This window comes from Pagrus major, chromosome 16 (assembly GCF_040436345.1).
Source record: "Pagrus major chromosome 16, Pma_NU_1.0".
In the NCBI taxonomy this organism is placed as follows: Eukaryota; Metazoa; Chordata; class Actinopteri; order Spariformes; family Sparidae; genus Pagrus; species Pagrus major.
In genome coordinates this window covers 12397239-12423019 of record NC_133230.1, presented here as the reverse complement: position 1 = coordinate 12423019, position 25781 = coordinate 12397239, and the positions used below count along the sequence as shown (strand labels likewise).

At 41.1% G+C, this 25781-nt stretch overlaps 3 protein-coding genes across 6 annotated transcripts; all 3 read right to left on the bottom strand.

Annotated features, from left to right (window-relative positions):
* Nucleotides 1–4811: 4811 nt before the first annotated feature.
* On the bottom strand, nt 4812–5894 carry LOC141010268 (free fatty acid receptor 3). Its single transcript, XM_073483144.1, has one exon. The coding sequence runs from the start codon at nt 5892–5894 to the stop codon at nt 4812–4814; it is 1083 nt and encodes a 360-aa protein (XP_073339245.1).
* A 2735-nt stretch (nt 5895–8629) lies between these two features.
* Nucleotides 8630–12185, bottom strand: tekt2 (tektin 2 (testicular)). Its single transcript, XM_073484438.1, has 9 exons — nt 12030–12185; nt 11588–11713; nt 11278–11483; nt 11056–11199; nt 10845–10959; nt 10410–10517; nt 10152–10295; nt 9920–9999; nt 8630–8982 (listed from the first exon to the last, which is right to left on the bottom strand). Exons 1-9 carry the CDS (start codon nt 12183–12185, stop codon nt 8778–8780), a joined length of 1284 nt encoding a protein of 427 aa, XP_073340539.1. The 3' UTR covers nt 8630–8777.
* Nucleotides 12186–14614: 2429 nt separating this feature from the next.
* usf2 (upstream transcription factor 2, c-fos interacting) lies at nt 14615–24357 on the bottom strand. Of its 4 annotated transcripts, none has more exons than XM_073484168.1 (11): nt 23975–24357; nt 21044–21087; nt 20693–20808; nt 19952–20071; nt 19700–19856; nt 19381–19468; nt 19034–19078; nt 18158–18216; nt 17221–17312; nt 16630–16758; nt 14615–16060 (listed from the first exon to the last, which is right to left on the bottom strand). In XM_073484168.1, exons 1-11 carry the CDS (start codon nt 24010–24012, stop codon nt 15971–15973), a joined length of 978 nt encoding a protein of 325 aa, XP_073340269.1. In that variant the 5' UTR covers nt 24013–24357; the 3' UTR covers nt 14615–15970. The 4 variants fall into 4 exon arrangements, with proteins under 4 accessions (XP_073340269.1, XP_073340272.1, XP_073340273.1 ...); XM_073484172.1 differs by having other exon boundaries at nt 15872–16060; nt 17206–17312; nt 23975–24267; XM_073484171.1 differs by lacking the exon at nt 19034–19078 and having other exon boundaries at nt 23975–24346.
* Between the last annotated feature and the right edge of the window lie 1424 nt (nt 24358–25781).

The following is a 25781-nucleotide window of genomic DNA, read 5'->3' as shown; positions in this document are numbered from 1 at the left end:
TATGAGACATGCAGGGAGGAAAATGCAGTATGAGGCTTCGGATACATCGACTGTACTGTACTGGGTTGCCGGTTTTAAGGTTAACTGAGGTATTTAAAACAGACGGTTATCATACAGGGTAGCCCTCATTTGCTTAGCTGGGGTAACTCTGCTGTATCAGTGTTTTAAAATATATATATAATATTCAAGTTTATAAAAAAACCTGTTTTGAAAACTGTTTTAATTCCTTTAAAGGTCATTGAGACTGGTTATAATAGTGTAATATCGTATACTGTGATATTTTATGAGATGGTTTTGTTGCAACTTCGCTCACTGGTATGATAAATTCATTTCTAATAGACTCTTAAAATCTTTAAATTACAACATTTTGCTCAGTTTTACCTGCAACACTTTCTTACCAACCTAATTTAAAAAATGAGAAAACAATTCAAGTTTTATGCACTTCTACTCCCCGGCATTTCAGAGTCAGTATTGTACATGAGTACCACTAAATCTGTTTGATAACTCGAGTTACTTTGCAGATTCAGATGAATAATACAAAATATAATCAACAAATATTATTATTAAATGATTTAATATTATGGATAAGATAAAATGATTCCCAGGGTGAAATAAGCAGAAGTTACCCGGCAGCATACAGTTAAAAAAATAGCTCCAGCTTTCACCGGTGCAACATTATTGTGATGTTTGTATTAATACATCAATAATTAGAATTCAACTGTATATTTTACATTATTATGAGATAGGTTTTTTCTGCAATATAGGTACTTTTGATTACTTTTTTGTACTGTAAGTATATTTTGATGCTCATGCACTTGAATGAAAGACTTTTACTTGTCTTAGAGAATTTCTACACTGTGGTTTTGTCCCTTTTAATGAACAAAAGTTTTGAATATTTCTTCCACCACTTGAAACGTTACATACGGTCAATAAATCCCATCTATGCTGCTGAAAAGAAATAAATATGTGACAAACTCACCTCAGTAAATCTCATCCGACCCGGCTCTCCATCACTGTGCGTCTGTCCTCTCTGATGCTGAAGCGCTCTGGCAGCATGCTTCGCCTCCCGGCAGCAGACTGTTTGATCAGATCAGAAGACTGCACTTAATAACACGTCCTACTGAATAACTGCTATCTCGCGCTCAATAGGGGAAATTTAATAAGCCTCTGGAAGCAATCTTTGTTGTCCGCTCTGTCCAAACATCATCTCCCAGCAACCACTCAGAAGCTCGCCGTGATGTAACAACTTTTCGTGTGAAAGGTCCGGACAGTGACAAAGTGGAGGGCAGAGGCTGCGTCAGTTCAAGCTCATAAAAGAGGCAGATTGAATCTGTCTGCTGTGCCCACCAGAGGGCAGAGAGCTCAGGTGCTCTCTCCAGATTGCCTCTGAAGAATTGCAACTTTTATTTTGTTTTCACAACCATGTTTAAAGAAATATGAAGTGACTATAAAGGGGAAGTGACACCTTCCTTTGTTGGTTTTATTTACAGATGAGTTTGAGATTAACTCCTGCTGCCTTCATCACTTGTGAGGGTATGTCTTTTTATAAATGCAACATAATCAATTTCTGTAGCTAAAAACACGTATTTTGTTAATGGCGGTTCTGCATTAAAAATAAAATAAAGATACCACAATTGTAAATAACCAAGGAAGCTGTAAAAGTGCTTAAGCACAAATAAAAGATACTTAACTGAATCCAATTTCATGCTACTTTTGCACATTTTGACAATTGTTGAATAAAGTTTCAGAGTTTTGTTAAGAAATTTTGACAATTCACTGTATAAACCAATTATAGGCTACCATTCAGGGGGTATACAACTTAATATATCAAAGGAGACAAAATTATACACGTAATGTAAAATAATCCTGACCAAATCAAAATAAATAAACAAATAAATAATTGACAATAAGTTGTAAGTTTGGGCAATTTACAAAAACACTGATACACAAAAAAAATAGAAATAAAAATAAATTCAAATCAGCTGACCTACCTGTGATCTGTTAACACTACTGACATGATTTCCAGTTGGTCTCAGGCTCAGTCACAGATGGGTTCAGTCTGCAGCCTGTGGATCCACTCAGCTCCACTGTGGTCAGTCAGTCAGTCAGTTTGTATCACAGCACCTCCCACCAGCCCCGTTTTTATACCGTCTATCTGATGGACGACAAACCTGGGAGCACTCTGCAGCTCGGTGCCAAATGACGTCTGGCTGATCTGCACGGGTGCAGGTTGAACATTAGAGACACATAAAGACCACACACATGTTTACAAAGTGGTTCACGCGCAAGTGTGTAAATACAGTAGCCCAATACCCATTCAGTGCGTTTATCTTTGTCTTCCAAACACGAGGAGACCAACCTGTTTTAATCTCAAAAATGTGATTCAATAAAATTTCATGTTTGATTTTCACTCTGCATTTTTTGTATTTTTTTCTCCTCATCACCTTTTTGATTTTGACATGTTATTGTTGAAGTGGGCTTCCTCCAGATTAGTCCATGTTTCAGCACGTCTACCCTTGAAAATATTGTAAATTGTGTTAAAGATTTAGTTTTGTTACATGTTCAGTGCAAGAAGTAATTCAATCATTTACTTAAGTTAATGCAGTAATACCAATCCATTTAAATAGTATTAATACGTCCTGCATTCAAAATTGGGCTAGTTCAATAATGAAAGCATTAGTAATAAAGCCTTTGTTTTTTTAAGTAAAATCCAAATCTGAAAAGTAACTAGAAACTGTGAAATAAATGCACCACTTCCTGACTTTTCTGTTTTTAAAGACATGTCAGCATAATAGTCTTGCCTCTTCTGTATTTTTCGTCCCATTGAGTGCTTTGTTTGCGTTTTTTTATTTTTTTTAAACGTAAGGCTCCACAGAAATTACAAGTCTCTAGGGAATTATCCAATAAGTTGTTTACAAGACAGTTAAGTCTCATGATTGATTGTTTTACAGGTGACATGGTACTCATGAACGCTAAGCCCTTTTGGAATTGCTGAGCGGCTACGTTTCGTCACTATGACGGCAATTTGCAGACTTCGTGACATCGGCCCAGGATGTGACACAGAGCGGCCAGTACCAGACTCACAGTGTGGGTAAAAAGTTGAGACTTTGAACCAGTTTGGTTCAGTCTAATGACTACTTTAATTATACAGAAGCCTACTGAAGCCAAAAAAATACATGTTGGATGGACAACAAGGCCTCTTATATTCAGTCAGGGTTCATCTTCAGTACAAGTAGCATTTAGTGTGTGTCTAAAGGAGCGGGCATCATTTTATGCCCTCTGGCAGCCATGTGATTAATCATTCAGCGAATGTGACGTATAAAACTGATAAGCTCACCAGTAAAGATATAGATCTTTCATTCAACTTGAAAAATTGGCTTTTTATAGCTGAGTCAAGCATAAGAACAATATACACTGTATCTCGATATAATTTGATTCTGAAAATTGCAAAAAAAAACATCTTTCATTTCAGTCACCCAGGAATCCTGCATATTGAGTATTTTGTGGATATTTTGTGCAAAAACTTTTAATTTTTAATTTGGCTTGTAGAGTTTATACTTATATATACAATTCAAGACAGATAATTCATGAGAAAACTATTTAACATTGTTGATGCTGCTGAAATTTTGTGGAAAAATCATGAGCGCAAACATTCAATCATTACGTTTATCTTTACTGGAACTTTTCACACTTTTTTAGTTCAAAAACTCTTTTATTTTTGGTATCATGACTTCATCTTCCAGCTGAATGCAGGTGTATGTTGTAATACAACTACAAATATTCATTAAAAGTATTTTAACATTTGTTTTTTTTTATTCTTTAAAGAAAACAGACAGAATACACAATGCACTTGTAAACATCACACTTTATTTTGAAGGACATTTTAGAACATTTTACTAGTAAACAGACTAAACTGAGAAAAGTAATTAACATGTTCAGCAACCAATCAAATAATGCACAATCATGTTATCAAAATGGAAAATGAATCTCAAACTTATAGGTGAGAAACCTTTATTCCTCAGTAGTTTAGCACGTGTGCAACGAATAACATCTGTTCCAGTTTGGTGAGCCAAGACAACCATTTTATTAGCTGAAAGTCAAAATATTTGCCGTTGGAAAGGTCTGCTCACAGGTCCACTGGATTTGAAACACTTTTCAGAAGAGAACATGACATATTTGAAGTGATTCCCTTGTTACAGCTTTAAAGGGAAGCCAACAGACACCAGATGGAGCCATTTACAACCGATGACGCTCACAACTCACTGTTTTCAGAGTGAATTAAGGAGTCTGACAAAGAACACTTTTTCAGTTTCCTTGGCCAAACACATGGATGTCCAGGTCTGCTAATAGTCCAAGTGTGTGAAATACAAGAAAAAAAAGCATAATGTGTCACTTTATCATCAGCAAGAATATTGATACAACATGAGATACATTTCAAAATCATCCTTTTTCTTTAGAAACATTTGATCTGAAGAAAAAAAAGGAAGTTGTGAGCTGATGACACAGTGTGATGTAGCTTTGATGAAGCCATTCTGACACAGAGACATTAAATCGATTGAAGGTAAACTGAATCTGAGGCAGATAACAGGGGTGGTGTGTTTTTCTGGGGCATACACAAACAGCTTCAACCAGTCTGTCCATGAATGATTTATCCTATTTCTCAGACATGTTAACCAAGTAATTTGGTCCAAGTCTCAAGCAAGTCCAATGTGATTTTTTGTCAAGAGACCTTAGTTAAGGTAAGTCAATCCCAAGTCTTTAACCTCGAGTCTTTATTTTCTGTCATGACAAGTTGCAAGTCATCTACACAGTCACTTGGGTTGACTCGAGTCCACATCTCTGTTTCTCCTTTTGGATTTGTCACGATTACCTGAAGTCTCCACCCGCTGTGGAGACTCCTGACTTACTTTCGTCCCCTCTGCGCCCGCCTGGCTCCTCTCAGATAGTGAAGGCGGTGCCTTTACCTTTGCAACACCATTTACGCTACTGAATCGATGCTGAAGTCCCTCAATGTGGCTGAACTGGCTCTGCCGTCCGCAGATTCTACCCATGATTCCCCTCGACACGGCTGGCGACAGCATCAACATGACGACAGGCTCCAGGAAAACATTAAAGGCGCTCGTCAGCATAGCGTACGTCCTCCACCAAACACTCTCCCCTAGCACAAACCCCACGATGTGTGAGGCGTTGTAGGGTGTGTGGCACACCACAAACACAGCCAGCGTGGCGAGTGCAACAGTCAGGACTCTTCTTTTTCCCACAGGGCGCAAATTTGAGTGCCACACCAGGGTGACACAGCGTAGCGTGCAGAAGGACGTCACGATAAGAGGCAAAATAAACAACATGACAGCCATCTCCAGGCGTAGAGGCAGCAGAACCTGCAGCTGGGAGGCGTTGAACTGGTTGTAGCAGACTACGTTGTCGCCCTTAGCGGAGACAAAGTTACCTCCTCCTTCAGCCATCAGAGCAAAACTGAGGTGGAGGAACACCAAGACCCACAAGGCAGCACTGATGAAGCAGGAGAGTCGAGCGCGGCGGTACCTCTTGTAGATGATTGGGAATGCGATGCTGAGGTAGCGCCCCACTGTCACAGCTGTGATGAAGAGACAGCTGCCATACAGTGAGGAGAAGAGGAAGAAGTTGTAGACGAGGCAGATGGGTGCTGGCAGCCTCCAGCCCTTAAGCAAAGTCTCCATCGTCTTGACGGGCAGCCAGGCCACAAGCGCCAGGTTGGATGCACACAGGTTGAGGGCGTAGACCGCGTTGGGTGTGGCACCATGCTTGCGGGCCTTGCGCACGTACACAAACAGGACGAGCAGGTTGGCGGGAAGGCCGAGCAGAAAGGTGAAGGTGTAGACAAAGAGAGCAAAGCAATCTTGGTAAGCCACAGCCATCTCTTTCGTTTAGGATGGGAGTCCAAGAAGTAGGTAGCGCTGCCTCCAGTTTACCATGACAAGGATGAATCTTTAAGCAAACTCAAGCTGATAGGGAACAGATTATTTGACAAACAGTTTGGTGGATCATCGTCCTCGAATCCTCTCTCTTTGTGGCAGTAATGTCCGTTTCCAAGCTGGTAAAGGAGCCGCTGTGGTGCGAGGTTTGTCCCTTCGTCATGTCCGCACTCAGCTCTGAGACAAGTGACAGCAAAAAAAAAAAAAAAGAGGCGGTGGCCACAAATGTGCTGATGTATATGGGCACGAAGGGGGCGAGGTGCACACGACATCATGACCGATAAGGAGATGCATCCGCTCATGCAGAAGCAGGGGGGCATTTAGCAGGCACCAGGCTGCCTTAATTGCCCTCTCGGTGGAGGGCTACAGACAGGTAGCATCTGGGCCCTTAAGTGAAATGATTCAGAATAATTCAGCGTGTCAGGAAGCACATGGCCGTCCGCTCAAAGCCGAGGTCTGTCTAAATGAACTGGAGGGCCGGGCTGTAAAGTCATAAATGCGATGAAGTTGATGGTCGATGCGAGGACAGGATGGGTTGGGCTTGTTTGTGGCACTTCTCACAGTTTTATGGCGGAGAATCAGTTATTAAGCGTGTGTGTATGTGTGAGAGGAGAGTGGGCGTGCCATGCAAACGGCTTTAGGTGAAGAAAATGGAGCAGAAAATCACTGTGATTTGTTGCAGAGGCATTTTATTGGAGCAGAATGATGGATACCAAGAAATGTTTTTCCAAGACACGACCTGCAGCAGGTCAAAACATGGCTGCTATCTGTTTGACTAGTCTATTGATCCGCTGTTCAAAACAAATGTGTGTGTGTGGCGGTACTCCTCTGATATCTTGAAATGAATGTTTGCTAAGTATTGACTGTATATTTACCTCGTTTATTAGTTGAAGTGAAATTGACAGCCTTCATTCACCTCTTATTTTTTCTGTTTTTTTTCCAGCAGCCTCAGGAGATTGCAGTGGGTATTTCCCACACGAAGGCCAACTAACTGTAGCTTTTAGGAACACAGATTTGATGCTCTCAATAATTAATTTAGCTAATATTGAAAATATTAATAATATATTTGTCAAAATAACTGATTTTTTTGGCCACTTGGGGGCATCAGAAACAAGTTGTAAACGCCTGATGAATAAAAATCAAATATTCACTCTCTTTTAGCTCTGTTTTTGGTCTCCACCACCTCCTGAGGGAAAAATATCTTACTCTTTAGCTGCTTAATGCTCCACTGTCTTCACCAGCTAGTCACTAACTGTGTCTGTGCCCCATTAGGCGCTAAGCAGATAGTGTACTGAGGTTTTTAATACTTCTTCTCTGATATCGGCTGCCTGCAACAAAAACAACACTAATGCTGTTTTTCCATCACATCTGCCGGCCTGGCTCCACTCAGTTTGACTCAGCACTGCAGCCCTACGCAGCAGGGATTTGCGTTTCCACCACAACTGGGCTACCAGTGATGCGCTTGTCCCAATCCCCACAGTGCTGTTGAAGAATCACTGCTTTTATTTGGTCATTTAAAACCATTTATTATGAAGCAGCATTACAGGAAACACTGCGTTTTCACCAGCAGTAACTAAACATGACTCCCTAAACAGCTGAAAGTGAACACGACGAACGAAGTTAGAAGCAGCAGAAGTACTGAGAGCTGAACAGACTTTTAAAAAATGTCTTTCTCTCAGGTTTCCTGCACAGACATGAGTTGAGTATCGATTTACAACACACACTTGTTTGAGGGGGAGACTGCTGCTTGTTATGGGTTGGCCGCATTCGCAAGACGTCACCACAGCCCGCTTGGAGGCGGGGTGGGCACGGCTTGGTCCTACTCCAGAGCAGGTCCATCACTGCTGCGGCTCAGCTCAACTAAATAAAACTGGTGATGGAAAAGCAAATCAAATGGAGCGGTGCGGCATGGATGTTTGAGTCTCATTCCCAACAAATAACGACTGTATTCGGATTTACTGCAGCTGTTGTTACATATGATATTCTGATTATTCCAAACAGAAAATTAATCTATTTTCTTTGACAGAGAGGAGAAATGGACCAAATATTTCTCAGAAAACACATCTTTCTCTCCCGTCTAAATCCTGTAGCAACTCAAACAAACACATCTATTTGAAGACTTTACAACTGAGGCAGGTGAGAGAGTTATGGGGGTTTATTGTCTGAGGGATCATGTTTAGTGCCTGTTTACCAGATTTTTTATCTAAACCGCGCATACTGTATGAGTCAAAGTTCACATCATTATCACCGTCTTCATGCTCCAAACAGCATCAGTTGGTCAAACAATATGACAAGGCCAAACAAAGCCGTTAAAGCTAATGGGCGATAAAAATAATGACCTTACCAGACATGAACGTGAGCACTGGTGAACTGTTTTTAAATTCTTAAAGAAGCAACCTTAAATGCATAAATACACTCACAGGCCACAAATACTGTCATGACTGAATGTTTAATTGAGACTAGAGGAACACGAACAGGATTTGGATTTTTTTTTTGAAGTTAACCACACATACTGTAGGTAAAGTAATTTAACACAACACAAATCAAAACAAATCAACAACACAAAAGACGATCTCGACAGGTCAGGAGACTATTTTTGCAAGAGATTGACAAATTTTGTGAAATACATAAACAAATTACAGAAAAGGATTTTTGTTCTCGAGCACTAATGGGGATAATTAATTCAAGACTTCAGAACTGACGGGGCAGAACCTTTAAGTGGCATGTCAAGTGCTTATTGATGGCTGCAGAAGTCAAAGCTAAAAATTACAAATCCGAATGTATTTGAGTTATGTCCCTTCCCTTCAAAAACTGGATGTCGTCATCTTACTGAGCCAGCAGCTGCAGGTTGCTCCTCCCGCTGGAGTTTGTGAGTGGAACCAGCAGCACCGGGGTTTTATCAGTGCAGGAGGTGGATGTGAGGCGGCCGCGAGTGTTAATGCTTCGCTGCTCCAGAGACAGAGCTTCCTGTTTTCTGGAAAGGTCCTGCAGCATGCGTGAGTGATGGAGCTTCATCTTCTGCAGAGAGTGCCTGAGTGAGGGATGAAAGTTTTAGAGTGATTTCTTTCCTTTTACTTGTTAATTGAAGGGTAGTTCAGGTATTTTAAAACCTGGACAAACAAAAGGGGCAACCGAGCGTGTCAAAGTAGTGTTACACCCACTTAAATTTCTTATTTTTGCCTCTAACAGGCCTTTTTGTGTCTGACAACATAATGGAAAATATTTCTACAAAGATAGAGCAATTTTATTAGAGTAAGATCCTTTTTGTTTAACCAGAAAAAGTCGTTATATCGTTCTCCTCAAAGAAACCAGACTCCTTTGAAAAAAACAAGAATTTTACCTTGCAGATCATTAAAAAACGCTTTATTTGACGGAAACAAAATAAAACTCACTTAAATGATCTTGGTTTGTTTTCCTCTGTTCCAACAATCACCAACTCTGGTTTGTTCGAAATGAAACCTTAATTCTTAGAGTTTGATGTGAAAATATCAGTAGAGAAGCTAGACGGAGAGCTGACATCAGAACTGGCAGCTGGGAAAACAACGCGAGCAGAATATTTTCACATCTATATGAGTGAATTAAGGATTTATTTTGAACATATCTGCTGGAGCAATTCTGAAACTCTTTGAACCTATTAGTCATTTAGACACCAAAATATGTAAACACAAGGCTTTGGTTCAAAAATACTAGAATTAATCTTTAAGATCTGTAGGCCCTTATTCTTTATTTTGCAACATTTCTTATATTTAATTCTGTGGCTTTCTATCCATTTAATTATCTGGGTTAAAATATCACTATGTACAGAACATACTAGAGTGAAGACAGTATTCCTAAATGTGTATTTTTATGATTGACTTCCCTGCATATGCTTCTCTATAATATACTTTATTGCTGAGGAACAGGTAAATAAAATTATGGATAATCTATCAGCTCCACTTGGTGATCATAGTAACAAACTTCTGACTCACTGAGCCTCAGAAAGCTTCTGTTTCAGAGCCGTGATGGTGGCCTCCAGCTGATGGACTTCATTGACGAGGCCGTACTGCACCTGAAAACAAACAGGAAGAAAAATATAAATCAGGATGAAGCCTCTGAACATTTTTTAAAACATTAAAGCAACAATAAACCTAGTGAGATGACCTGACCTAACAGCTGCTGTTATTTCCTCTGCTACTGCTAATATTCTGTATTCATTTAAACCTCGTCTCTGCACAGGTCCATGCCAGGTCTGTTGGTCCTGTTCTCCAGTCGGGTGTGAGCCAGTTTCAGTGAGGCCGTCTTCGCCTGCATATCTGCATCCAGCCCGTGAATGTCACTCTCCATTTCTGCCATTTCATCTTCGGTCTACAGGCAGATATACAGACAGTCAGAATCAGAATCATCATCAAAAACTCTAAAACATGAAACCTGCAGTTAGAAAGATAAATACCTGATATTATAAGCTATTAGGAATCTTACATTTTTAATCTGCCACTCCAGCTCATCGCAGGCCTGCTCTTCATGGTGATTACGTTTACGAAGAGCAAACTCTGTAGCCCTTCGCTGAGTGTCCAACTCATTCTGCAGCTAAGAAATACAGAACAGAGAAGGGATTCATTGCACATGTGCAGTATTACACACAGAGCAAGATTTGTATATTAATTTAGGAAAACCTAAGCGGGAAACATTAATTAAAATATCCTTTAATATTCTCTGCTTTGATATTTGTGTGTCATTCAGTCCTGAGCAAAATGATTCTCTAAATGTTTTCTGCTGAAGGAGTTAGGTTGTCATATTGTTGGGATTTGCAATAAAGGACCCTACAAATGCAAAACTAGCATATCTGCAACTTGTGTGACATATATTTACACTACAAATACTGCACATGCAGGTGTAGTTGCATCATAAACACACCTGGGCTCTGGTGAGACTCATCTCCTCCCTCATTTGATGAGACAACTGCATGGCCTCCTGGGCATTAGCCATGTTATACTGGCTGAACTGGACCCACTCCTGGGGGGTTGAAGAGCTACAACAAAGGAAACATTATTTTACTGATTCTGTTTAATGGATTACAATAGTATATATGATGCAAAATGGTTTAAATTATTTGAATTTTAAAAACCCTGAAGGTATGCGAGTTGGGTTGGTCTTCAGGGAGATCTGAGGTGACTTTATTGTAAGTGACAGGCAGGACATATCAATGTCCAGGGCGTCCATCTTGTTCTGCAGGTCAGCAGTCAGCTGGTGCCGAGCCTCCTGCAAAACACTGAGAGCAAGAACAAAGAAAGGTCAAGAGAGAAAAAGTGAAAACAGTACCTCAACATCTCATCATCATGCCCCTTACCACAGCTGCTCAAAGGACTTGTCGATGTGCTGCTGCAGGACTTGCTGCACTCTTTCAATCAGCTCCACTTCCTTTTTCAGCTGCTCGTCTACAGGGTCAACGACAAGCTCGCACCCTCGCCGTCCGTCCCTCAGTGTCAGGCATTCACTGCTGACTTCCAGGGGAACAGCAGTCGCAGCCAGGGCCTGCTCGGTTTGCTCCTTAGACTGTCACAACACACAACATGGACACACAGGTATAAGGTACACATGAGTCTGACACTTGAATGAGACAAGCTCTCAGTTGTTTCAGAGGTTTTTGGACAAATCACCAGGGTCAGGGCCTCCATCTCTTGATCCACTTTCTGTGCGCAGGCTTCTAACGCCTCTTTATACCTGGCAACATCCCAGGCCCTGTCACACAACCTGCGAGAGGTGTCGCTCTCATCCCAGGTAGTCTAGAGAGAAACAGCAAGAAAATGACTCGGGTTGGTTGATACAATGTGGATGAATAAAGAAATGTGCGGACCATTCATGGTATTACACAAAATACTTCATCATGTAGAGCAGTGGTTCTCAACCTGGAGTGGAACTACACTGAATGAATTTGATTTACGCAGGGAAAATAAACAAGTGTTTGCTGAGGCTATTACGCTGACCTTTATTTCACTAAAATGCTGTTTTATCAGTTGCTTCCCCTATCATTGTTAATGATTGACAAAAGAGTGTGTCTGGTTAGCATTCTGGGAGGTATCCTCACAAACAGGAACCCACCTGACAGTTGGTCTCGTTGCGTAGTGACCTCCCCTCCTGCCGGATCACAGTAGAAACATGTCGCTCATGTTGTGCTGTCTCAGACAGCTGGTGGTTGTTGCTGTACCACTCTGACACACTGTGGCGCAGGCCGGGCTTTGCAGGAAGTGCAGACATCCTACTGCTGCAGAAACATTGCAAACATCACAATGACTGAGTTTGCCAAGTATGGTTAAATGTGCTAGATTTCACAGAAGCATATTTATAGTCTTGAGTTTCACAGTAAACACAGACGGACGTGGTACAGGTCCAACAGAGCTACTATGACATGAAGCAGTGAGAATTATTGAGAATTTGCATCAGCAGTCAATAAACATTTAACACACGTTTTCAAAAATTATATATACAAAAAAGTTTTGTTTCCTAAATAATAAGGCTACTTTCAAAGGAGGTTTCTTTCAAAAACATTTTCACAACAAACTCAAAAATGCACTTATTGCTATAGTTATATACCAAACTGTGCATTAAGTAAGCTAGTTATAATTAGCACCACCTGGACCCTCAGTGACACTTAAATAATTGAATACTGTATGACAATAACGTTTTTTTTAAGAGTTGTGTTACCATCCCATATATGCAGCGTTCATGCTAAGTATGAGTTTGAACGCAGCTAGCTTTAGCAAATTAGTAGGGGTGGGCGGATCGATCCAAATATCGATAGTATCGATACCAACGTGAGTATTGGTATCGGATCGATACTAGCGTGATGAGATCGATATTTTTGTTGTAGTTTCTCTTCTATAAGTTCAGCAAATCACTCGTATTTCTTCACAGTCAGAGTTTGTGTGAGCGCAGCATCTAGTCCTTGTGCGCAGTGCTCCTCTCCACCCGCTCACTTAGGTTCACTAGCACTTAAAAGCAGCACACCCAAAAGTTAATGCTGAGCTGCAAAGCAAACGGAGGGAGGAGGAGGAGGAGGGAGCTCCCCAAACCCGAACCAGACCCCTGGCACAGAGACAGACGTCAGTGACAGAGGCCTTTCAACAAAAACCTCAACAATATCCAGGTAGCAATTTCTAGAAGTGAAAGATATTTCCAGCATTAATTAATGTTGTTTTTCAAAGTGTAATTGGTGGTCAGAGATGTCATTTTAGCAGAGTGATTAAACCATTATCATATATTCAGACAGTTGAAATAAATCTTAATTGTTTTACTGGAACTCAAAAATATATACTTATATTAAGATATATAGCCTACCTCAAACCTGAAGTATGAATATGGCAGAGTCCAATAACACTTTTGTGTATCTGTTGAAGGAACATTAGTATTCCTATTTAGGCTACATGCAGATTTTCAAGTAAAAAGTATCGGTATCGGTATCGGCCCTGTAGTTACTTGGTATCGGATCGATACCAAAATTTGCAGTATCGCCCACCCCTACAAATTAGCTAGATTTGACGTTAGCTAGCTCAGCCGTGAAGGTGACAGCCCCAGGGGGGGATGGGACATGACAGATATATCACCATGACAGACAATGAGCAGAATCCTTCTGAGGCAACAGAGGAGGAAAATACTTGAACCAGCAAATTGTAGTAGACATTTTTTTTTTTTTTTAAGGCTTCACTCAATTACAATTGGAAACACTATTCTTCTCATACCAGTTCATTTGAGCTCCATGGTCTTCCAGCGCCATAAAAGTGAAGCTAGTTACTCGCAAAAGACGAAGTTTGTCATGTAGGTTGTTGTTGTTGCTACGGTCGATAAGTGTAACCGCTAAACACCGCGAGGAGTTTAACCGTCACGTTAACGTCTCTTCTCGTGGAATTTTTACTCACCGGAGTTCTAGAACGTTCACACAGCCGGCGCGTGCTGCTGGTTTCACCGGACGGGGTTACCCATAGCAACAACTACTCGAGCGGTCGCCAGGCAACGGGCCGACACAACTGAAATTCTTCAATAATTAAACTACAGGACGTCGTGTTGTACTTAACACGTAGTTCAGTTCAGTAATAAAAGTGTTAATACCGCCGTGTAACATTTCATACGATTATAATATTGTGCCGATTCAACCAAAAATCCCTGTTTTCATTCTTTAAAGTGTCACCGTAACTGATGGACGTACTAATATTGCGATACAATAATTATGAGGAGCCGTTTAGGCCAAAAATACATGCTTGACTTGCACATACATGCATACTCTCAGTAGTGTATGCGTGTGAGAATGTATATATGTGCTAGTTAAGTATGTATATATGTAAAAGTGAGTATGTATGTATGTATGTAAGTAAAAGTGAGTATGTATATATATATATATGTATGTATGTAAGAGTGAGTACGTATACATCCTGAAATCGTGATATTTTCGGAGACAGTTATTGTACAGTAAAAAGACTCAAACTTGCAATCCTACTACTTAGTAAATGTACTTAGTTGCATTCCACCACTGAGCTAAAGTTTTTGATGGTATAAAACTGACAAACACTTCCCTCACACTCAAATACAAAAGTAAACAGAAACCTCCCAGATAAAAATCTAATTTAACCTTGAAAGTATCTCCCTTGCTGCTCAAAGGCAATTTAAGAACACACACCTGTGATAAACACCACTCAGGTATAAACACTTCAGTTTTATTGTAGTCAGATTTAGTCATGCCAGTGGTTATATTTCCATGCTGTGGTGACAAAAGCTGGTTAGTTACAACTATCATCACTCGCATCCAAACTACCCTCGTCAGCACATTCCTGGCCACGGTCGTCCTATGGTCTTCTGTCAGCAGCAACGGTTCCCAGAGTTTTAAAGAATTAGGGAATATTGCGAAAAAAAGCCACCTGGGGTGTCCACTAAAAATGCAGCAGGACTAGTGGGCCAAACAGAGGCCGAGACCTCTCATGACTGAACCTCTATTTCAGTGCATTACACCAGTGACCTATTTAGCAGATATACAAACAAACCATATTTTAATGCCCTTTAAAAATGACTCACACGTTGAAAATCATCTCCATACTCTCATTTATCTGTACATTGCACCTACTGGGGACACGACAGAGAGCTAAACTCTATATGTAAAGACTTCATCGAGTCTGGGAACCACTTGCCAGTGCACTATCCCAATTACCTGAGCTATGTTAACACCTAGATCCTCCGACAGGCTTCTATTAAGGCCTTGCACTAAAAATAAAACCTCCATGCCTGTGCTATCAAAGCTGCTTTTACTTTGTCAGAAAAAAGTATCATCGTTTCTGAATGTACTGACTCAGACTGTGTTTATAAAGTTTGTGAGCTCTGCCTGGTGTTTGGAGTGTCAGTGTTAAAAGGCAGAAAAAGTTACCTCAAACTGAACACAGATCAACTATATACACACACACACGTGATCCACTGACAGTTAAACTCTCCTTCGAAACAGTGATGAGCACGATCAAAATATCTGATCTGCTCATTATTCGTCCGTTGCTGGGGAAAAAGTGAATTCAGAGATCAGCTTTTCTTTCTGTGTACACATTCCTTATTAAAGACTAATAAATTAAAAGTAAATGGATGCTATCATTCATGCCACATTTAGTAGTTTCAAACACAGCAAATGTCAACAGAAAAAAAGGAACAAGTAGGCGTTTGTGGTACGATAAAAAGGTGAAATCATTAAAAGTAAATTTTCTGTGGCAGGTTCATAATTTAAAATAAAAAGAAACGTTTGGTGCAAGCGTGGTGGTGCTGTGCAGAGGTCGTTTTTTTTTTCCTTGAAGCAGAGGTGAGAGGTTCAGTTAGCTACACAGTTAACGGATTTCAGAGCCGTCGAACAGCTGGAGGTCCTTCAGTGTTCATCTCGAGCCCCGCGTGTGTTTTTGTGGTCCAATTTCAGATGGAAATCGTCTCTCATCGTTATTATTCCTTTCCTGGTTATTGTTCAGGTGGGTGGGAGGATGCGACGTTTGTGTTTGTGATGGTACAAGTGTCCAAGTCCACAATCACTGTGGCGTTGCATCTCCGTTGACTTCTACGCCGTGCTGCTGTAGCTGTGCTCGAAGCAGTGCATTATCATTCTTCAGTTCTTCAATCTAGAAATAAAAGACAGATAATTAGACACATTAAGAAGATTAAATGTCTGTTTACATCTGGATGGGTAGAAACTGACATTTTAGGAAACAATGACACGGACAGACATGTTTATCAGTGTTTGTGGCATCATTGACAAAGGTGTATATGTTATGATATTGGAGTATTTGTACTTGTACGGTGACTGAATGGATGTTATATTGTTAAACATTATATTTAGAAAGACACAAATGGACATTGATAATACAATGATGGAAAATGGAGACAAAAACACAATGTTTTGCTGATAAATTATTCAAGAAGATTCTGCAGAGAGCAGTCAGTGTTTCCCTGCCTCATTTGTAAGCTTGCATTAACATGTTAAATATGTAGGGCAAGGTTAACTTTGTGTTCTAGGTTGTTTTTTTTCTGTTTCCTGTCTAGATGTTCACCCACTTAGACCACAGATTAAATGGGCAACCTCTGTTCACAGGCCTGCACCTTAAAATACTTTTTTTTTTAAATTATACAAAATCAAGGTTCAACATAAATTCTGCCCTCAAAGAATGACAGGTTCATATAAGACGTTAACCTGTTGTCTAAGCAGCTCGTTGTCCATCTCGACCCGCTCCACCTCTTTGTAACTCTCCTGCAGTCGCTGGTTACTCTGACGCAGCTCTCGGATGTAGTCACAGGCTTTGGACAGGATGCCTCCTTTACTCTGAGAAACGTAGCAACAATGAGGTGTTAAATGTGTCAAGTGTCACTCGCATACATTTTCAGTGAACTTTCCTCTAGTTACTGAAACATTTCAGACCCAACCCTTGGGTTAAGTACAACGCCACATGTCCCAAACAGTTGAAATATTACTTAATAGAGCCTCATTTTAACTGAGACTGAAATGCCTTGGCTGTGGTTACATGCTGTGTTTCAATCTGACTTTCAGCACCAGTTATGCAAGCATGCATTAGGAGTGCAGACACACTGCACTGATTCAAGTATGGAAGTGGTCAGAAAATGTAACACAGATGCGAATTTAAAAAGATCGCAGCTAGACAAGCAGCCGCCGTCAGCAGTGCGACCTCAAAATACCGGATCTTTACAGACAGATTTTATGTAACTTGTGACACTATCTGACTCGCTATGGAAAATATATATTTAGGCTGACCTCTGAGGCACTCACCGCTCCAGTTCTGCTGTCTACGCTGCAGTCGGGGATGATTTTTGAAAGCGTGACGATCCAGTTGTTAATCTTGTCTCTTCTTCTTCTCTCCACTGCAAAAAAGAAACACAATTGAAACGCCACATATGATCAAAGTAAAACAGTATGAAATTGTGTCGTCCTTTAAGGTCAGTTTGTTTATTCAGTTTATTCAGTCATGAAAACAAAGGGAGTTTGTTTAAGCATAAAAAAACAGTCGATAAAGATGTTAAACTACAACTACAGCCTGTGTTGCATTTACAAAACTCAAGGAAACAGGGACTTCAGAAAACATCTCTAAAGCCTCATTCAGACCAAATTTGGTGTTGCGGTGAAACAACGTCACTCGTCTGACTCATTTTATCACAAGATTTGTGGGAAAAAACTTAGTTGCCTTGTGGCGAAAAGTTAAAACACAATCAAGCCAGCAATCAGACTGGCTGGTCAACAGCAATGTTGTTCAAACCACCATAAATACAGCCTGCTACATTCATACTTATAATGGAAGTTCTTTTGGTGGCTTATCTACGCTGGTTGACGTGACGCGTTTGGTGTCAGGGTGAAACAGATACAGTCATATAGCAAACAGAGAGGATGTTATCACAAACGTTCAGAAGTCCACCAACTTGCTCTGAGTTTCTATTATGTTGTTTGGTGTCTCACGCCAAGGTGTCTGCACCAGCAGGGGAGACAAAATAATCTGCAAACTTGTTGTGGATTCAGAATGCTTCTCTGGAAGAGTTGATGCTCCCAAGCTCAGAGCAACAAACCGGGCGCTTTCCAGGCAGAGTTCACGGACAAAATGATGATGCTATCCCAATTGTGTCTTCCTGCACTGCCACAGCACCTGATTTGGTCCAAATACGGCCTAACAGAGACATCACAGTTTCAAACTCTCCTGACACTGACGACCACATACCTTCATTGTGCTGTGCTCGTCGCCTCTCATCTCTGGGCGCCCGTGGACCCTCCACCTTCCTGTAAAGACAGGAACAGACGAAAACAAATATTTACAATGAAATTCTAAATAAAATATCCGACTTTCAATATTAAACAAATCTGTAACACCTGAACTAGAACCCAGTTAACAAAAAAACATTTTGTCAAACAGTTCTGAACAAAGGATTGGCTTTTGTTATTATCTATTTAGGCTGGTTGAAGAGCAGTACCCACATGCACCGTTAGTTTAGGTCTTTATTATTTGGAGAGGAGGTGCAGGTACAGATGAACCTTCAGATCCTCTGCAGGGCAAAGGTTCGTCGGATCCGGCCACTGAATCAAGATGTATGATGGCTTATTTATGCTAACTCGGGTTTAGTTTACAGCTTTAAGCTAGCAATGTTCTATGTCTGCCAACTATTGACTGTATATAAAAATGGACGACGCGTCTCCTCTTCCTCTGACTGTACAAAAATGAAGCAAAAACATCCCGGATAACAGGTGCTGCCATCTTGCACTGGTGACATGATTTGGAGCCAGAGTCTGCGCATTAGAAAATTAACACTTGAGGAAACATCAGCATGATAAGAACGACTTTTTGAATTTTGGGGACAAAAACTCTGCATCTGCTAACATGGAGAGGGAGAGGTTTTTGACCTGTACTGCACGCCAATCGAAATGTGTCATCCTTACTCTTGAGAAGCCGTCATGTCGCCCATCTTTACATACAGTCAATGCTGCCAACATACAATTCACAATACAAGGATGCTAATGATTGATTAGTGATCCCACAAACGTCTGTCTCTACAACACATGATGGGGGCAGGGTGGGGGCGTATGTGAAAGTTCTTCTCACCAGTTTGTACTGCCATGCTGCAACATCTCGCTTTCACCAAGGTCTCTGGGGATGGCAGGTAAGTAGGACAGAGTGTGGTTTTCAGATGTTGGATGTTTAAGATGATGGATATAGATTTTTTTTCTGTATCTTTATTTGTACACACAACTAATCAAACAAAACGGTTCATTCCAAAAAAAAAAAGGGAAGGAAGAGTTAAAGAAGATCCGATCCACTGTGAGGTTACAGGGAAAGGGGTGAGAGAATGTGGAGGTGAGAAGTCGGCCAAACATGTGGGGAGAGAGTTATGGTGATGGTAACTTCATGGATGGGATCAGTGTGAGGGGGAAGTGTTTTATTATACTCACGCAGTGTAGGTGTGTGTGCGTGGTGCGATGGTACGAGGGGCCGTCGTCTGCAGCACCTCCGGGGGGCTCATCATCACGTAAAACTGACCTGGATTTTGAGAGACAAAGGATGAAAACCGTTAAAATCAAGCATTTTCCAAACTTTCAAGACCTTGCAAGAAACCCTGGGAATGTGACTAAGGGCAAAGGGCGGCAGGACATGCAACATGTGTTTTGTAAATCATCAACAGAAGCCCACATGTGAAAAAATCTTTTTTTATAGATATTCAGTTATGCTGCTAATTTTGACCGAGGAGCGAGGTCACAGCCGTTTCCTCACCTCCTGCCTGTGTGATCGTTGGGTCGGCGGTGGCCTGCACCGACACGGCTGTTCCATCGCTGACGGTGGCCGCAGGGAAATAGGCGAAACGTGTCTCTCCTCCCACAGTCTCCCCGCCAGGACTGCCCCCATTGCTGAAAGGGTTCTGGATAACAGCCTGGAAGAGGTGGAGTCAGGGGCAAGTCGGTCAACCATGTAAGATAATAAGTTAGACGATGATCACCTCCTTACAGCTGCTGTATGTTTACTCACCTGTGCCACTGCCTGAGGGGCTCCGGCGAACGCCGCAGCAGAGACGACGCTGACAGCTCCGGTCCCATCAGCTGTTGCTTCTAATTGATCATCTGTCACCTGGACCACACGATAGGTCACCTGAGGACAGAACAGAGAGGAAAGGTCTCAAAAAAAGAGTGATCAAACAACTTCACAAAGTCAAAATAATACCAGGACTTATTAAAGGAGCACTATGTAGTTCTGTAGAAGAAATTCAAACTCTCAATTTTAATATTTAAAATACTAATAAGGTGATAATACAAAAAGTTCCATAACTGAATAAACAAGCTGTTCTCAGAGGAAAATAAGGTCCCAAAACACTGTTTGAAGCTAGAAAGGTGGCAGGGTCTGCCACATATGAACAAAGTAAAACGGTATGAAATTGTGTCGTCCTTTAAGGTCAGTTTGCTTATTCAGTTTATTCAGTCATTAAAACAAAGAGAGTTTGTTTAAGCATAAAAAACAGTCGATAAAGATGTTTCTCTCCCCCAAAACTACAGACTGCTCCTTTAACAAAAAACAGCCGACTTCACCTAAACACACAGTATTTGAGATTCACTCTCTCTCTTTCGTTTTGTTTTGCTAAACTTCCAGTCACAACTAACTGCTTATCAGGCGTTAACATCTGTCTCATCTGTTGGGGTTTGCGGTTATTTATAGAATAAAAATTTCTCGAAAACCGGCTGGTGTGAACGCGGCTAAGATCAATCTGCAGCTCACCTGCCCTCCGCTGTTCTCTGTGCGGAACTGGTACTGCACATTGTGCTCAGCGAACGCAGCCTGCGGGACACCGGTGATGGTCACTGCAGTCTGCTCCTCCGTCCCCACCGCCTCTCCTGCAACACACAGGTCAACAAGGTTCAAATCAGTGACGCTGCAACGGGGCAGAGCCATTAAAAATAAAAAACAGATGTGAGTCGAGGAGTTTTCTTCAGACAACGATGCAGGAATGCACTCAGCGTTCTTACATTCTTCCTCAAAGGAGCAAAACCTAAATTTGCATCAGAGATTTTATGTTCAGACAAAAAGCTGATTATTTGCTTTCAGGATTACAAGAAATGAGGCTCCTACCTTCCTGTAGCTGCACCACCTCTTCTGTTTCCTGTTTGTCGTGACTGAAAACAAAAAAGAGACACAAATGAGTCAATTTCAAGAGGAACCTGTACATTTCTCAGAAATCAATACTTATCAAGGTGGAGCGAGCCCTCATAACGGTTTTATGACTGAGAACTCAGATAGTCGTCTCCAATGTCTCCAAGTCAAGTCCCTTCAGTGTAGGTATGGGTGTACAACAAGGGTCCATTCTTGGTCCTCTTTTATTCATCATATATATAAACTATATTATCTCTGTCACACAGATGACACTATTTTATATGCCACTGGCTCCTCTTTTTATCCGGCCTCTGCAAATCTACAGTCTGTTTTAGATACATTTCAGATCTCTCTCATCGAACATGAGCTTGTTCGATGAGGTATGTTCTCTACATCATCTAAGAATATCCAGGCTGCTGCCAACATCCAAACCTCCTTCAGAGTTCTGACATTGACATGGTTGAATGTTAAAAATGACCCTGGCTGGATACCAGGCTCACTTATAAAGACCCATGTGTAACAACTATCAAGCAAACTGAAGATCAAAATTAGATTTTTGTAAAAGACCCAAATCGTGTTTTTCTTCTAGCTAGTGGAAAGACCATCGTATCATCTAAAACCCATCTGTGCTTGATTATATTGATACTGTATGCCTGCTTCCCTCTCCACTTTAAAGGAACAGTTCACCCAAAAAAGTAGTGTCCTACAAGTCTTGATCTCCAGATGTAAGTAAATATTTGTTTGGTAGAGACCCCAACAAATCTCACATCATCAAGATTTTAATAAATATTTTTGAGTGACAATGGAAAATGTGATGCATAGACGTGAATTGTGAATCATATCACAATATCTGTCAAAATAATCGCATTATGTTTTTGTTTTTTTTTACCATATCATGCAGCCCTATCATCTCCTCACCCTCACACTGATGGAAAGTCAGGTAAAGTTTCGTAGTCCACGAAACATTTCTGGAGCTTCACAGCAAAACAGCGTTGTCCTGAACAACTGAAGTAGATGGGGACTTATTCTTTAAGTCCCAAGATCTCAAATTAATTCGAAAAAACGTTATTAACACCCTCTACATGTGGTCGAGCTTGTGCACCCGCTTCAGTTGAGGTGCATGCCAACGCTTTTAGCTTAGCAGCCCCTTTTAAAAAAGGGGTATATGACATATTTTTAAAATCAATTAAGGATCTCTGGGCTTCCGAAGAATCAGATTATGTCTGACGAGCTGTTTGGAGCCATTATGTTCTTTATTTAGTTGTTTTTTTAAATGTTTTAAAACAAGTCCCCATCTACTTCAGCTGCAACGCCGTTTTGCTGTGAAGCTCCAGAATTATTTTGTGGACTACGAAACTTCACCTGACCTTCCATCCATCCATCGGTTGAGTAGATAATGACTGAATTTTCATTTTTAGGTGAATTTATCCCTTTAAATCCTTTTGACTGTGTATCACAGTGCCCTAATTCCTCACCACCGTTGCACCTTAAATGAAAAGGTGGATCCGTGCTCTTTAACAAACAGAAGGGAGCAGCAACGTATGTTGTCGATTTACACGGCTCGACTACAGAAACCACCGAGTTACCTCTGCTCTCCTGTGAATCCAACTTACAGTGTTAGTGCTTCACTTGATTGTTTATTCTGTAACATATTGGAATTTTTTGTTTTGTGAATATTTTCTAATGGGACACTTTTCATATGACTTTTATTGCATGCACATATCCCCCCAACTAACAGGGCTGCACGATATGGTCAAAAAGGGATATTGCAATTATAATTCATGATTATTATGGATGATTAAATTTGACATCACAATTTTCACTGTCATTGAAAAACTAGTAAAATCATGATGATGTGGCAGTTCTCCCGGTCTCTGCCAAACACATGTTTTATCACATCTGGAGAGAGAACAAGCTCTGCAGGCCAGGGCATCTCTTCAGCACTGCAAAACTTCATCAAAACACTGTTTTGAGACACATTTTACCTTTTAAAAAAAACATTGCAGTTCATGTGATTTGGATATTGCACTCAGTCATATTGCGATTTTGATTATTTTGTGATTAATCCTGCTAATCCAGCTCTGCTAACTCATTTTGAGTAGTGCAGGACTGCTTACAAATAGAAAACAATGTCAGTGGAACATTTTAAAAAGGTATAAATCTGCAATCACACTGGAAATTGTTTTCTTAAATATGAAATCTGAAGTGTGAATGTGTCTGTCTGTCTATGCTTAAACTGTAAAGGTGTCTCTTGAAATGGAGATCTTAAAAACTGCCTGTTTTTTAAAAAAAGGATTAAATAAAAATAACACATTGTGGGAGGAGGGCGCCCCCAGGTGGTCACAGGAGGAGATGATGATAACACATAAATAAAGTGATATATAAACTGGCGTGCAAGCGTGACAGATATCAGATTTTCTGCAATTTCCAGGAGGAAAACTATAATTTCCTGATCATTAAATCTCTTGTTAGTGTTCTGATTTGCTGCACAAGTCGAGACAAACTTAACAAATAACTAAAATACCCCCAACACCGCCCTCCTGCTTTAAATTAAAGCATTTAATCCTAAAAGAGCTGCATCAGGTTCACTAACAGCACAGTGCAATTAGATGCCTCAATGATTATAGCCAGAAATTGCAGCTGTGCATTTGTCTTTCCTGTCATGTAAATAAAACAGCAATCGTGATGTTCCAGATCTGCAAAAGGGCGCACAAATTATGCTGAAAATGTCTTTAAATGCACCATAACTGCAGGCTGCGCCGTCACTGACTGACCCATAAGCTGAAAACACAACAGTGCACACATATTCAAAGTATCTGCAGGTTATTATGAGAGCATCGCAGGGAGAAAGAGGGTTTTAGGCCGTGGTGGGAGCCATGGCTGAGCAGGAAGCGGCCAACAGCCTCTCACCTCGCCGAGCTGTCCAGACTCTGCTCCAGCATATCCATGAAGCTTTTTGCGGGTTGTAAAACGCCGATATTCAACGACACTGATTTACGGAGATGGAAGCGCTGATCACGGGGACAAACACACGGGTCATGTGAGGAAGACAGTCCAGGACACGTGAGGCACCGACCGGGCAAGGAGCTAAAATGGAGGCCGCTGCCGAGCGGGACGGATCCGTCTGCGTCTGTGCGGAGAGCAGGAACAAGAAAAGAGCCCGGGCGTTTACGCAGCTTCACGGAGGCGGTGGGGCTCCGGTGTGACGGCTGGGATCGTTAAAGTCTTTCAGATTGGCTTCTGTATATGCGGATGGGAGATTATTTCCTTATAGCTTCGTGTGAAATCTTCGTGCCCTTGGTTTCTCTTTTTGTTGCTCCGCTGCGAACAGCTGCTGTTTATCCGCGCAAAGCTGCGGCTGCGACATGCGCCCGATAAGACGCGGAGTGGACTAGTTAGCACGGTTTTATCGTGTCGAGAAATGACTGTTTTTATCCCCGAAAATGTTGCTTTGAATGTGCAAGATTTCATTTTGTGTCACGTAGTATTCACGTGACTCCTTGGATGTAAAGAGTTTGGCCTTTAAATAACAGATTTTCGCGTTTTTCTCGCTTTATTCATGCGTAAAACTCGCACTTAGACGGATTACCCGCCTTTAACTTGTGACACAGTGTCATATATATGTATGTTCAGGCTCTCATATTGATCTGAGCTGTGTTAGTCAAACATACGCTGACAATCAGCTCGTCAACGACACTTCTCTCAGGTCCTGTGCCCAGGTGACCACAGAGATCCAATACGGGTTTTCCCACAAACCACATGACAGAAACGGTCCGTGTCGTGCCACGAAACCAACGCACAGCTCTCACGCTCCTCATAACTCACAGTTTTATGTCACGTAGGACAGCCAGTATCAGTTTTACTTAAAAATCAGACGACAGATTGAGCTGGAGGACGTTAAACAGGAGATTATGTCGAGTTTCCTGCTGTCAGAGTGGCGCTTTACATCAGATTCAGCCGAGCAGAGGAGGCGATGGTGTGTCAGCCTGCAGGCGTGATGCCCCTCAGCAGAAAATATAGGAAATAACCAAACCAGGACTGAGATCTCAACATGTCTACCTTTTTACATGTTGGATTTAATTCACACATTATGGTTTTTAAATCAACACCTTTGTTCCATTGTGTTTTCATGAGCTGCTGGTGAACAGCTGCACTGAAACACCTTTTAAATGATTAATTAACTATTACTATTACAAGGAACTATTACAAGGAACTGGCTTAATGTAAACAAGACAAAACAGGATCAGTGGCTGGAAATTATCCAAGAAATGTTTCTTAGGAGTAAATCGACAGACCGTCTGAGAGGATGCGTTTAATAAGAACTGGATATAACTCAATAAAAACTTAAGTGTGAAAGAAAGATGCCTTATGCAGTGTAAGATTAATAAGGTAACGACTATACTATACTATACTCGTATGCAGAATAGTTAGTTTAATAGTTTGCACTCCAGAAAACCATCAGATAGCAGTAATTTACTTAAATAAACACTACACAGGTACATGCACACATATTCCTTGGTCTCCGACCTCGCCCTGCTACTTTTGGTTATTTGTTCCCTTGTGCTGCTGTGTCAAAACATCTTCATATGACGTTGATTAGTGTAAATTAATTGACAAGAGCACTACAGAGTGTGTACATAAGCATCTCCTGTCGCATCAACATCAACATTTGACGGTTTTCCCAGAGATCAGTTGTTCTGAACCTGGGAGTCAGGAT